The sequence below is a fragment of the Hemitrygon akajei genome, unplaced genomic scaffold (genome assembly GCF_048418815.1).
Source record: "Hemitrygon akajei unplaced genomic scaffold, sHemAka1.3 Scf000059, whole genome shotgun sequence".
Lineage (NCBI taxonomy): Eukaryota > Metazoa > Chordata > Chondrichthyes > Myliobatiformes > Dasyatidae > Hemitrygon > Hemitrygon akajei.
Window position 1 is genome coordinate 3,593,140 of NW_027331945.1, and position 14,168 is coordinate 3,607,307.

Sequence of the window (14,168 nt, forward strand, 5' to 3'; positions counted from 1 at the left end):
CTTTAAAATTTCGTCTCGGAGCAGCCAGGGTCTCGTCTGAGAGAGCCGGAGCTTCCTTTCTCCCGGATTTAGAACTCTTGCTAGACATTGTAAGTTAGATATATTCACAGGCAAGTAAGAGATACCGAAAAAGTTCCTGACTAAGGTTTAAAAAATGGAGACATTTAGTGTAAAGATAGTGACAGTAACGGAACAAAAGTTCGGAGCAGCTAAGCAATCGCCATCTTCACCAGCGAGTTCACACTGGGGAGAGGCCATTCTCTTGCTCAGTCTGCGAGAAGGGATTTGCTCAGTCATCCCAAGTGAAAGTTCATCTGCGAGTTCACACTGGGGAGAGGCCGTTCACTTGCTCAGACTGAGGGAAGGGATTCATTCTGTCATTCAACCTACTGAGACACCAGTTAGTTCACACTGGGGAGAAGCCATTCACCTGCTCAGACTGTGGGAAGGGATTCACTTGTCATCTAAGCTGAAGGTACATCAGGGAGGTCACACTGGGTAGAGGCTATTCCTCAGTGTGTGGGAAGAGATTAGGTTAGTTAAGAAAGTTCAGTCGTTAGGTATTAATGCTGGAGTAATAAAATAGATTCAACAGTGGCTAGATGGGAGATGCCAGAGAGTAGTGGTGGATAATTGTTTATCGGGATGGAGGCCGGTGACTAGCGGGGTGCCTCAGGGATCTGTTTTGGGCCCAATGTTGTTTGTAATATACATAAATGATCTGGATGTTGGGGTGGTAAATTGGATTAGTAAGTATGCCGATGATACTAAGGTAGGAGGTGTTGAGGATAATGAGGTGGGTTTTCAAAGCTTGCAGGGAGATTTATGCCAGTTAGACAAATGGGCTGAACGTTGGCAGATGGAGTTTAATGCTGAGAAGTGTGAGGTTCTACATTTGGCAGGAATAATCCAAATAGAACATACAGGGTAAATGGTAGGGCATTGAGGAATGCAGTGGAACAGAGAGATCTAGGAATAACAGTGCATAGTTCCCTGAAGGTGGAGTCTCATGTTGATAGGGTGGTGAAGAAGGGTTTTGGAACGCTGGCCTTTATAAATCAGAGCATTGAGTACAGAAGTTGGGATGTAATGTTAAAATTGTACAAGGCATTGGTAAGGCCAAATTTGGAATATTGTGTACAGTTCTGGCCACCGAATTATAGGAAAGATATCAATAAATTAGAGAGAGTGCAGAGATGATTTACTAGGATGTTATCTGGGTTTCAGCACTTAAGTTACAGAGAAAGGTTGAACAAGTTAGGTCTCTATTCATTGGAGCGTAGAAGGTTGAGGGGGGATTTGATCGAGGTATTTAAAATTTTGAGAGGGATAGATAGAGTTGACGTGAATAGGCTGTTTCCATTGAGAGTAGGGGAGATTCAAACGAGAGGACATGATTTGAGAGTTAGGGGGCAAAAGTTTAAGGGAAACATGAGGGGGTATTTCTTTACTCAGAGAGTGATAGCTGTGTGGAATGAGCTTCCTGTAGAAGTAGTAGAGGCCAGTTCAGTTGTGTCATTTAAGGTAAAATTGGATAGGTATATGGACAGGAAAGGAGTGGAGGGTTATGGGCTGAGTGCGGGTAGGTGGGACTAGGTGAGATTAAGAGTTCGGCACGGACTAGGAGGGCTGAGATGGCCTGTTTCCGTGCTGTGATTGTTATATGTTATTCACTTGGTCGTCCGACATACAGAGATGCCAGCGAGTTCACACTGGGAAGAGGCCGTTCACCTGATCAGACTGTGGAAAGTGATTCGCTCAGTCATCTAACCTTATGTAACTCTCGCTTCAGCAAGCAGCTTATTATTGGGCGTTATTGCACCCGCCCCCCTAACCTGGCCAAACAAGAAATGGTTAAACGGTTGAGCTTTATAAATCTTACTTTGACCATATGTTTAGTAAAAAAACAAGAAATAAAGAGAAAGGGCCCACTCTCTCCATTCACGTCTTCTCATCTCTCCCTGGCAAAAGACCACGAAAATCTCTCTTCCAGACTCACAAGAAAGAACAACATTTCTGTCATTGGATAGCCCCACACTCCAAAACCCCGTTATCTCCAGGCTTAACCTAAACATTGCTGCTACAGAGAAACCATTACCTCAGCAGTGAAACATTACATAGAGGCCATTACATGAGCAGTGAAACATTACAGAGAAACCATTACCTCAGCAGTGAAACATTACCGAGAGGCCATTACATGAGCAGTGAAACATTACAGAGAGGCCATTACATCAGCAGTGAAACATTACAGAGAGGCCATTACATGAGCAGTGAAATCTCACAGCATGTTACACTTGTGACACACTACCGGGTTCACACTGGGGAGAAAGTTTCAATAAGCTGCATGCTGGATATTTGTCCATCACCGTTGTGGAATGCTATTTCGAGAGTGACTGTCGGTACTGAACTCTGCAATTATTGCTGCTGCTCACCACACCCAGTTCTGCACCCTGGTCACTGGGCATGGGAGGAGTTTCTTCTGCTGCATATTCACCTTTAATGGGACTGGAGTTTAGTATTCTGGATCTGAGACAAATCTATTTTAAACTCTATCTCCAGTACTTGGTGAATTTATAACACACCTAATGTATAGTAGAGAGTCAACTCAGGCCAACTGGACACTGCCAGTGATTCTGTTCCATGACAGTCCATTTAAATCCTCCCATTTGTTTCTTTCGCTCTGCGTGTGGTGATGGGTTCCAAACAGTCACCACTCTGTGGGTGAAGAGATTTCCCTTGAATTTTCTGCAGACTGAAGAAGTCGAGCTGACTGCAGTTCTGTCTGAGATGTTCTTCCCCCCTCAAATCTCTGGGCTGAGGAAGAATACCATTGGTAGTTAACCTCCTTAGTCACGGCTCATTTCCATATTATCGGTCATTTTCCCTGCTTCTAAAGGTTTGTTTGAAAGCACCACTGTCCTCTAAACACTGAAAGCAGAATGGGAAACCATTAGTTGGATGTTCAACGGAGCAGGGTCAGAAACCAGAGGCGGGTCTGCACAGGGCAGAGTTTGGGGCACTGGACGATGGTCGGGGTAAGAATGTATGATGAGGAGAAGGGAATCAGCAGCGGGGCGTGACAGATGACTCAAACAATGCCCGTTGTGATGTACCCCATTGGTCGATGTGTGTTGTTAATGGTTTTATATATTGAGGGATTTGTTCCTGCTTGTTAATCCTGTAACATTATATCAGGATGGTTATTATGGATTGTCCTATCTGAAATAATGTAATGATTATCATATAAGATTATCATATCATGTAAGATTTTGACTCTAAAAGTGGATATGGCTTGACTTCATGGTGCCTTTATGAGCTTGTAATTTTAAGCAAGATTTTGGTGAATGTAATTTGCCATTTGATTGTACCTGCATAAGTAATCAGATTCAGTTAAACAGCTGCAAGATCCTGGAATGTGTTGGATTGTGTCTGGTTTCTCTTGCCATTTTCTGCACTTACTGCCTTGTTTGTTTGCTTTATATCTATATACTTTTTTCCTTTTTGTTAACCACCTTGTCCTGTAGTTCTCCAAGGAACCCTGTTTCTGGGAAGAGGTCTTCAACTCTCAGTCAGGTGCTCGATGCTGCCTTGTCAACATCTTGTCTGCTGAGATCGTTGGATGTCTCCCATGGAGGTTCATACTCATTCCACTGGGTAATGTTTGCTTCTATATTGATGACTTATTTTTCTGAGATAGCCTCTGATTTATATTTCATGGTCTGTATTTCTTATCACAATTGCATATACACACATAGAACATTAAACTCTGTTCATTTTTGATGGAAATATATACTTAGATTTATCTGAAAGGTGGCATAGGGTTGGAAGGTGTAGAATCTCTATGGGTAGAATTAACGAGCAGTAAGTGCAAAAAAAAAAAAAAAAAATCCCTGATGAGAATTGTATAGAGACCCCCCCAAACAGTAATAAGTATGTGGTCCAGAAATTACAGTGGGAGATAGAAAATGCGTGGCAAAAGGGCAATGCTACAAAAGTCGTGGAGGATTGTCATGCAGGTGATTAGGAAAATTAGGATGGTGTTGGTCGCAAGAGGAGGAATTCCTAGAATGCCGACAAGATGCTCTTTTAGAGCAGCTCGTGGTTGAGACAACTTGGGGATCAGCTGTTCAGGATTGGGTGTTGTAATGAACTGGAATTAATTAGGTCACTTACGTTCAGGAACCCTTAGAGACAAGTGATCTTAATATGATCAAATTCAACCTGACATTATCGAACGAGAAGCTAAAGTCAGCTGTGGAATACAGAGAATTAGAGAGGCATGAGAGAAAAATTGGTCAAAACTGACTTGAAATGAACACTGGCAGGGTTGAAAACAGAGCAGCAATGGGGAATTTCTGGAGGCAATTCAGAAGGCACGGAATATACACATTACAAAGAGGAACTAGTACTCTAAAGGTAAGGTAACAAAACCGTGGGTGATAAGAGAAACCAAACACAACTTAAAAACCAAAGAGAGAACAAAGAACATGAATTAGTTTTAAGAGGATTGGGACGCTTTTAAAAACAGAATGCAACTAAAATAATTCAGAAGGAAAAGACTGAATACATAGGTGAGCTAGCCAGTGATATTAAAGAGGATAACAAATTTTTCTTCAGGTGCATGTAATGTAAAAGAGCGGTGGAAGTGGATATCAGACCTCTCAAAAAATGATGCTGGAGAGGCAGTAATAGGGTGGGGGTGCAAGGTGATGGCAGATGAACTGAATAAGTATTGTACATCACCCTTATCTGTCGAAGACACTTGCAGGACTATGGAAGTCCCAAATGTTAGTGGTTAGAATGTGTGAAGTTACGTTACCCGGGAGAAGGATCTTGGGAAACAGAGATGGTCTGAAGGTAAATAGGTCACCTGAACCAGATGGTGTACACCCCAGAGATATAAAAGAGGTGGCTGAAGTGAAGTGGAGGCATTAGCATTGATCTTTCAAGAATCGTTAAGGAAATTATATAGAAGTTTTTTTTCCTTCACTACTCCCCTTCTCCCAGTTTCACGTATCAACTATCATTTCTTCCACCCCTTTCACCCCCACACTTCTTTCTCTGACGTCTCATCTTTTACCCCAGTCCTGACTAAGTGTCTCGGCCCGAAACGTCAACTGTTTACTATTTCCCATATACGCTGCCTGGCCTCCTAGGTTCCTCCAGCATTTTGTGTCTGTGTTGCTTGGATTGCCAGCATCCACAGATTTTCTCCTGTTTTTGATAACAACAAAAGCGGGGTCATAAAATATAGCAAGAAAATAATGGGAAGTTGGAGGATTGGAAAACTTTTACATAACCGACAGGAGACAACTAAAAAACACACACAAGAAAGACAAGATGAAAAATTGAGGTAAGTGAGCCAATAATATCAAGTATCAAAAGTTGTTCAGATACATAAAGAGTAAAAGAGAGGCAAGCGTTGATATTGTACCACTGGAAGATGATGCTGGCGAGTTAGTAATAAAGCAAAGAAATGGCGGCTGAACGTAACGGGTATTTTGTGCCAATCTTCACTGTGTAAGACACTAGCAGTATAAGACCATAAGACATAGGAGCAGAATTAGGCCATTCAGCCCCATCGAGTCTGCTCCAGCGTTCTATCATGGCTGATCCCGGTTCTCACTCAACCCCATGCACCAGCCTCCTCGGGATATTCCGTAATTCCCTGACTGATTAACAAACTATTAGCTCCTGCCTTAAATATACAGACTTGGCCCCCACCGCCGTCTGTGTCAGAGAATTCCACAGATCCACTGCTCTCTGACTAAATGAAATCCTCCTGAACTACTCTAAAAGATCGCTCCTCAGTTTTGAGGCTGTGCCCTCTGTTATGGCTACCCCCCACCATATGAAAAGTCCTCTCCTCATCCAGCCTATCTCGACCTTTCCACATTCGGTGGTTTTCAGTGACATTTAGCACCCCCACCCGCATTTATTAAACATAGGTCAGTGCAATTGTACAGGCCCAAGGCTGGCAAACGCTCCTCGTATCTTAACCCCTTCATTCCCGGAAACATCCTCTGGAGTCTCTCCAGCGACAATTATGTGTCCCAAATACTCTTAAGTGCGGCCTAAGTAGTGTCTTACACAGTCCTAGCATTATCTCCTTGCTTATATATTCAACTTTACTTTAAATAAATGCCAGCATTGCATTTGCCTTCTTTACCACAGGCTCATCGTGTAAATTAACCTTCTGGAAGTTTTGCCCGAGGACTCATATTTTCTTCTGTTTTTTCTGTTGTTTGATCCTTCTCCACAATCAGATAATAGTTCACTATTGTTCCTTTTGCCAAAATGCATTATCGTACATTTCCTAATATTGTATTCCATCTGGAACTTTTTGCCCATTCTTCAAATTTATCTGTGTCCTGCTGCAATCGCAATGCTTCCCCAGCACTACCAACGCCTCCACCTATCTTTGTATCATCCGCAAACCTTGCCACAAAGCCATCAGTTCCATTATCCAACTCATTGACAAACAATGTGAAAAGTAGCGGAGCGAATACTGACCCTTGTAGACCACAAGTCACTGCTAGCCAAACAGAAAAGGCTTCTTTTATTCCCATTTTCTCCCTCTTGGCTGTCAGCTTTCCTCTATCCATGCCAGTATTTCTTCTGATTTTTATCCTGATAAGCAGTCTCATGTGTCACATCTTATTAGATACCTTCTGCAAATCCAAGTATATGATCTCCACTGCCTCTTGTTTGTCCATCCTGCTATGACTTCCTCGAAGAACTCTTAACAGATTGTTCAGGCAAGATTTCCCTGTACAGAAGCTATGCTGGCTTTGACTTATTTTATCATTAGTCTCCGAGTACCCCAAAATCTCATCTGTTATAATAGACTTAAACACTTCCCCAGCGTGAGATTAGGCTAATTAGACTAATATTTGCTTTCTTTTGCCTTCCTCCCTTCTCAAAGAGTCGATTGACATTTGCAATCTTCCTGTCCTCCGGGACCATGCCAAAAGCAAGTGATTCTTGACAGGTCAAGACCAGTGCTGGGGAAACCTTCTCTGCACCTTTCTATCATATCCATATCCTTCCTGTAGTGAGGCAAACAGAATTTAGCAAATTACTCCAAGTGGGGTCTGACCAGGGCCCTGTATACCTGCAACATTTCCAATCGGCTCTTAAAGTAAATCCCACGGAAGGCCAATGCACCTTATGCCTTCAAAACCACAGAGTCAACCTGTATAGCAGCTTTGAGTGTCCAATGGACTCGGACCCCAAGATTCCTCTGATCATCCACACTGCCAAGAGTCTGACCATTAGTGCTATATTCTGCCATCATATTTGACCTCCCAAAATGAAGTGCCTCACACTTTTCTGGGTTAAACTCAATGAGTTTTGCATCCTATCAATATCCCGCTGTAACCTCTGACAACCTTCTACACTATCAACAACACCCCCAACCTTAGTGTTACAAGCAAATTTACTAACCCATCCCCCCACTTCCTCATCCATGTCATTTTAAAAAATCACGAACAGTTTGGGTCCCAGAGCAGATCCCAGAGGTGCTCCACTGGTGACTGACCTCCAGGCTGAACATGACCCAACTACAACCACACTTTGCTTTCTGTACGCAAGCCAGTTCTGGATCCACAAAACAATGTTCTCTTGGATCCCATGCCTCCTTACTTTCTCAATAAGCCTTGCATGGGGGCACCTTGTTAAAGATCATATAACCGTATAACAATTACAGCGCGAAAAGAGGCCATCTCCGCCATTCTAGTCCGTGCTGAACGCTTACTCCCACCTAGTCCCACCAACCTGCACTCAGCCCATAACCCTCCATTCCATTCCTGTCCATATACATATCCTTTTTTTTAATGACAATATTGAACCTGCCTCTACCACTTCTACTGGAAGCTCGTTCCACACAGCTACCACACTCTGAGTAAAGAAATTCCCCCTCGTGTTACTCCTAAATTTTGCCCCTTAAATCTCAACTTATGAATCTGAAAAGTAACTCATGAACTCATCATCTGAAAATCCAAGTAAAATACATCCACTGCTTCTGCTTTATCTATCTTGCCTGTTGCTTCCTCAAGGTATTGCAAGTGATTTGTCAGACACAATTTCCTCTAAAGGTACCTGCTGAATTTGGCCTACTTTATCATGCATTCCAAATTACAGTACCCCAAAACACACACCCTTAATACAATCTAACATTTTTCTGACCTCTGAGGTCAGACTAACTGTCCTATAATTTTCATTCTTCTGCCCTCCCTCACTTGTTAAAGAGTGGAGTGACATATGCAACTTTCTCGTCTGCCAGAACCGTTCCAAAATCTAGTGATTCGTGATAGATCATTACTCATTACTTTAGGGGTAGCTTCTTCATTCAGAGAAAACTTAGGGGTAGCTTCTTCATTCAAAGTCGGGGAGAGTGTGCAATGAGCTGCCAGAGCAAGTGGCAGGGATGATTTCAACCTTTAAAAGAAGTTTGCTTATGTTTGTGGATGAATAGGATATGGAGGACTATGGTCCAGGTGGAGGTTGTTGGAACTCGGCAGACTAATGCTTTAGCATGGACTAGATCTTCCAGTGCTGTAGTATTCTATGACTCTAATGCCTTCACAATCTATTCAGCTACCTCTTTCCGCACCCTGGTGTGTTCTTCAGGCCTTTCAGCTTCCAAAACACGTTCTCTCCTTTGTAAAAGCAGCGGGTGGCTTCATTCTGTAGGAAAATTGGGAAATTCAGATTGGTGTGAGATCACGAGAGGGAATGTATTGAATGCTTATGAAATGGATTTTTTGGGCAGCTGATGGTTGAGCCCACTGGAGGAACCGCTATCTTAGTTTGAGTGTTGTGTAATAACTCAGATCTTATTAGGGAGGTTAATGTAAAGGAACCATCAGAAGGCAGTGACCATACTGATTGAATTCCTACTGAAATCTGTGAGGGAGAAGCATAGGTCACATGCATAGTATCACAATGGAATGAAGGGAATTACAGAGGCATGAGAGAGGTGATTCCCCAGGTGGATTTGAGAAGGATACTGGTGGGGATGACGTCAAAGCAGAAGTGGCTGACGTTTCTGGGAATAGTTCATAATGTACAGAATAGGTCATAATGTCCCGCAGTAGTAGTTCGCAAACGGGGGGGCTAGGCTACCGTGGCTGACAAAGGAAGTTATGGACTGTATAAAAGCCAAGGAAAGTGCTTTTCAGGTAGCAGAAGTGAATATGAAGTTAGATAATTGGGTAGCTTTGAAAATCCAACAACAGGCAATTGCAAAAAGCTATATGAAGGGGAAAGGTGAAATATCAGAGCAAACTAGACAATAATATACACCATTATAAAAATGCGAAAGGGAGGTGATAGTTTATTTTGGACCTCTGGAAAATGATGCTCATGAGGTAGAAATGGGGAAACGATGGTAGATGAACTTGATAGGTACTTTGCATCTGTCTTCTCCGTGGAAGACACAGCAGTGTGCCAGAGATCCGTGAGAGTCAGGGAGCAGGAGTGAATGTCATTGTTATTACAAAGGAAAACGTGCGAGGCAAACTCAGGTTCTTAAAGTGGGTAAGACACCTGGACCAGATGGAGCATATCCCAGAGTCCTGTGTAACGTTTTAGAAACAACCCAGCAGCAATACAGTTCACACCGGAGTCTGGTTTTGATGCTAAAACCATTATATTTATTAGTAACTACTTATAATATTGTAAGTTAGACAAATTAAACAAAAGTTAACATTGTTATGCGTATAAATATGGGTAAATATAACTCCTAAACTATCGGGCCTGGGGGATCAAGGCTTAGAGTCTTGAGATGGTAATGTAGGAAAGTTCAGTAATCCGAGGAATAAATGATCAGAGTGAGAGATATTTGTAGTCCAGGGTAATTGTAGAGCGAAGGCAATTACGTCGAATTCCACAGGTAAACGCAAACTGTCATCGAAGATCTTGTCCGTTGAATCGAACCAAAAAACACTTCGATATATCAGACGAATGTCGTCTTCAAGTGACTACCACATAACATATCCAGGTAAGGGTTAACTTCAAGTGGTCCCACATTACATTCCTAAATCTACTCCTTTGGATTATACGAAGTGACAGACACACATTCTGGAGCAAACCTTGCCCTGGCAGTTCTTAAATAAAAGTCTGACTCAGACTACGAGAGCAGCTGTTCTGTCTCCCTCGTTCCGACTGTGTGTGTGTGTCTCATATCTATCCATATATATCGCGCTCTCTAAATCTCTATCTCGCTCTCTCTCTGAGCTGCGATAGCTGCTGGCTGACGTCACTGTTAGTCCCGCCTCACTCAGGAACTTCCTTAAAGTGACAGTCCACTGCAAACGAAACCGAGGGATTCGTAACACCTGAGAGAGGCTGCTGAAGAGATAACAGATGCAATGGTCATGACCTGTCAAAAATCACCTGACAAGGGGTTCCTTGCAGAAATACACATCAATGTGGTCAACGAAAGGAAAGAAAAATCGAAAGTACATGAAATACAAACAATAAGGCAGTAAGTAATTTTTACACTCGTTGATGTGACTGTAACGAAACCCCATTTCCCTCGGGATCAATCAAGTATGTCTGTCTGTCTGTCTGTGTAGAAAATGCCAAGAGAAATCAGACACAATCCAACACATTTCAGGACCCGACAGCAGTTCAACTCAATCTGATTACTTACAAAGGTACAATCAGTGGCAAATATGATTCACCAAAACCTTGCTTTAAAATACAAACGCATGAATGCCCTCCATCACTTCATCGAGGCACCGTAAGTTCAAGCCTGATCCACTTTTAGAGTCAAAATCTTACAAATTATATGATAATCAATACATTATATCAGATAGGACAATCTATAATAACCATCTGGATATAATATTACAGGATAAACAAGCAGGAACAACTCCCTCAATAGACAAAACCATTCCCAACACACACACGTTCCTCGGCCAGTGCAGCACCTCACAACAGGCATTGTTTGTGTCATCAGTCAGATAACTGAATTATCTTCTCTGTCAATCAGCTTCCAAAGGTTACTAATCTGTCATTCGTTGCCACACCCTGTTGCTGATTCCCTTCTCCTCATCATACGTTCTTACCCTGACCATCATCCAGAGCCTCAAACACTGCCCTGTTTCTGCCTCTGGTTTCTGACCCTGCTCCGTTGAACATCCAAGTAATGGTTTCCCATTCTGCTTTCAGTGTTTAGAGGACAGTGGTGTTTTCTAACAACCCTTTAGAAGCAGGGAAAATGACCCATAATGTGGAAATGATCCCTGAATAAGGGGATTAGCTCCCATTGTCATTCTTCCTCAGCCCAGAGATTTGAGGGGGGAAGAACAACTCAGACAGAACTGCAGTCAGCTCGACTTCTTCACTCTGCAGAAAATTCAAGGGAAACCTCTTCACCCACAGAGTGGTGACAGGAACCCCTCCCACAGGGAGAGTGACAGATGAACAACAGGGGAGGATTTAAAAGGACTGTTGCAAACAGTATCACTGGCAGGGTCCAGCCGGCATGAGTTAACTCTCTACTGTACACTAGGTGTGTTATAAATTCACTACATACCGGAGACAGTTTAAAATAGAACTGATTTATTTGTCACTGATCCAGTCCCATTAAAGGTGAATATGCAGCAGAAGGAACTCCTCCCGTGCCCAGTGACCAGGGTGCAGAACTGGGTGTGGTGAGCAGCAGCAATAATTGCAGAGTTCAGCACCGACAGTCACTCTCAAAATTGCATTCAGCAACGGTGATGGACAAATATCCAGCATGCACCTTATTGAAACTTTCTCCCCAGTGTGAACCCGGTAGAGTGTCACATGTGTAACATGCTGCAATGTTTCACTGCTAATGTAATGGCCTCTCGGTAATGTTTCACTGCTGAGGTAATGGTTTCTCTGTAGCAGAGATAACAGGGTTTTGGTGTGCGATGCTATCCAATGAGAGAAATGTTCTTTCATTGAGTCTGGAAGAGAGATTTTCACGGTCGCTTGCCGGGACAGATGAGAAGACACAAATGGAGAACATGGGCCCGTATTTTTTCTTTACTTACCCTATAGTGAAAGTAAGAATTATAGAGCCCAGTCTTTTAATGACATATTGTGTACTGTTTGTTATTTCGGGGTACTGATCTGTAACAGGGGACACATCGCGCAGCATCCACCCAAACGAGATTTCTTAAGTTTGGCCGTGCTGGGGGTGGGGGCGAACACCCCCTATATTAAGCTGCTGGGCGAAGTGAGAGTTACATAAGGTTAGATGACTGAGTGAATCCCTTTCCACATTCACAGCAGGAGAAAGGACTCTACCCAGTGTGAACTCGCTGGTGTCTCTGTAGTTGAGATGATGAAGCAAACCCCTTCCCACAGTCTAAGCAGGTGTACGGTCTCTCCCCAGTGTGAACTGACAGGTGCGCTTGTAGGTGGGATGACTGAGTGAATCCTTTCCCACACTCTGAGCAGGTGAACGGCTTCTCTCCAGTGTGAACTCGCTGATGTTTCTTCAGTTTATATGACCGAGTGAATCCTTTCCCACACTCTGAGCAGGTGAACGGCTTCTCCCCAGTGTGAACTCGCTGATGTTTCTTCAGTTTATATGACCGAGTGAATCCCTTCCCACAGTCTGAGCAGGTGAACAGCCACTCCCTGTTGTGAACTCGCTGGTGAGCAATTAGGGAGGACAAACGAGTGAATCCTTTCCCACAGTCTGAGCAAGTGAAAGGCCTCTCTCTAGTGTGAACTCTCTGATGTATCTTCAGTTGAGATGATGAGGTGAATCCCTTCCCACAGTCTGAGCAGATGAACAGCCACTCCCTGTTGTGAAATCGCTGGTGAGCAATTAGGGAGGACAAACGAGTGAATCCTTTCCCACAGTCTGAGCAAGTGAAAGGCCTCTCTCTAGTGTGAACTCTCTGATGTATCTTCAGTTGAGATGACTGAGTGAATCCCTTCCCACAGTCTGAGCAGGTGAATGGCCTCTCTCCAGTGTGAACTCGCTGATGTACCTTCAGTTGAGATGACTGAGTGAATCCCTTCCCACAGTCTGAGCAGGTGAATGGCCTCTCTCCAGAGTGAACTCTCTGATGTATCTTCAGTTTAGATGACTGAGTGAATCCCTTCCCACAGTCTGAGCAGGTGAAAGGCCTCTCTCTAGTGTGAACTGATTGGTGTACCTTCAAATTAGATGAGCAAATGAATCCCCTCCCACAGTCTGAGCAGCTGAACGGCCTCTCTCCAGTGTGAATTCGCTGATGTACCTTCAGTTGAGATGACTGAGTGAATCCCTTCCCACAGTCTGAGCAGGTGAATGGCCTCTCTCCAGAGTGAACTCTCTGATGTATCTTCAGTTTAGATGACTGAGTGAATCCCTTCCCACAGTCTGAGCAGGTGAAAGGCCTCTCTCTAGTGTGAACTGATTGGTGTACCTTCAAATTAGATGAGCAAGTGAATCCCTTCCCACAGTCTGAGCAGCTGAACGGCCTCTCTCCAGTGTGAACTCGCTGATGTACCTTCAGTTGAGATGACTGAGTGAATCCCTTCCCACAGTCTGAGCAGGTGAATGGCCTCTCTCCAGAGTGAACTCTCTGATGTATCTTCAGTTTAGATGACTGAGTGAATCCCTTCCCACAGTCTGAGCAGGTGAACGGCCGCTCCCTGGTGTGAATTTGCTGGTGAGCCATTAGGTCAGATGACCAAGTGAATCCTTCCCCACAAATTCAGCAGGCGGCCATCCTCTTCCCAATATGAATTAACTGGTGTGTGCACAGGTGGGAAGACTGTCTGAATCCCTTCTCACACACAGAACAGGTGAATGGCCTTGTCCCAGTGTGAACTTGCTGATGTACCTTCAGTTGAGATGAGCAAGTGAATCCCTTCCCACAGTCTGAGCAGGAAGGATGATCGAGTGAATCCCTTGCTCCACTTCTTAAATATCTGGACAGAGACAACAAAACTGGTGTGTTGTGTTCGAGATTCCCGTAGACAAGGTCTTCGTCATTTTTAACCTGTAAAAAAATTTTACAAAATCCATCAATGGGTGTAGGGCATCTTTTCAGAAGAGAAAACTTGGGTTATCAAGGTGTCATCTGGCATTAAACTGTTACAATGAAGTTCAACCCAAGCTGGAGAGAGAAATCATCTTCTAACTGGACTCAGAGCTGGTATCTGGAATGACCCTCAAATTCTCTGAT

The 14,168-nt window shown here is 43.5% G+C and overlaps 1 protein-coding gene across 3 annotated transcripts in view; it reads right to left on the reverse strand.

Moving 5' to 3' along the window:
• Nucleotides 1-603: 603 nt before the first annotated feature.
• Nucleotides 604-14,168, reverse strand: part of LOC140721669 (uncharacterized) — a 29,081-nt gene continuing 15,516 nt past the window's right edge. Inside the window, exons 3-4 of one of the 3 annotated variants that reach the window (XR_012097430.1) lie at nt 8,603-8,688; nt 604-2,814 (exon numbers count right to left, since the gene is read on the reverse strand). Coding sequence is in view for 1 of the 3 variants with exons in the window: in XM_073036468.1 (XP_072892569.1) it covers nt 12,285-13,658 (1,374 nt within the window). In the remaining 2 variants the exon portion in view is untranslated. Of the gene's footprint in view, nt 2,929-8,602; nt 8,689-9,360; nt 13,983-14,168 lie in introns of those variants that run through there. The other 2 variants (XR_012097429.1, XM_073036468.1) reach the window with 2 other exon arrangements.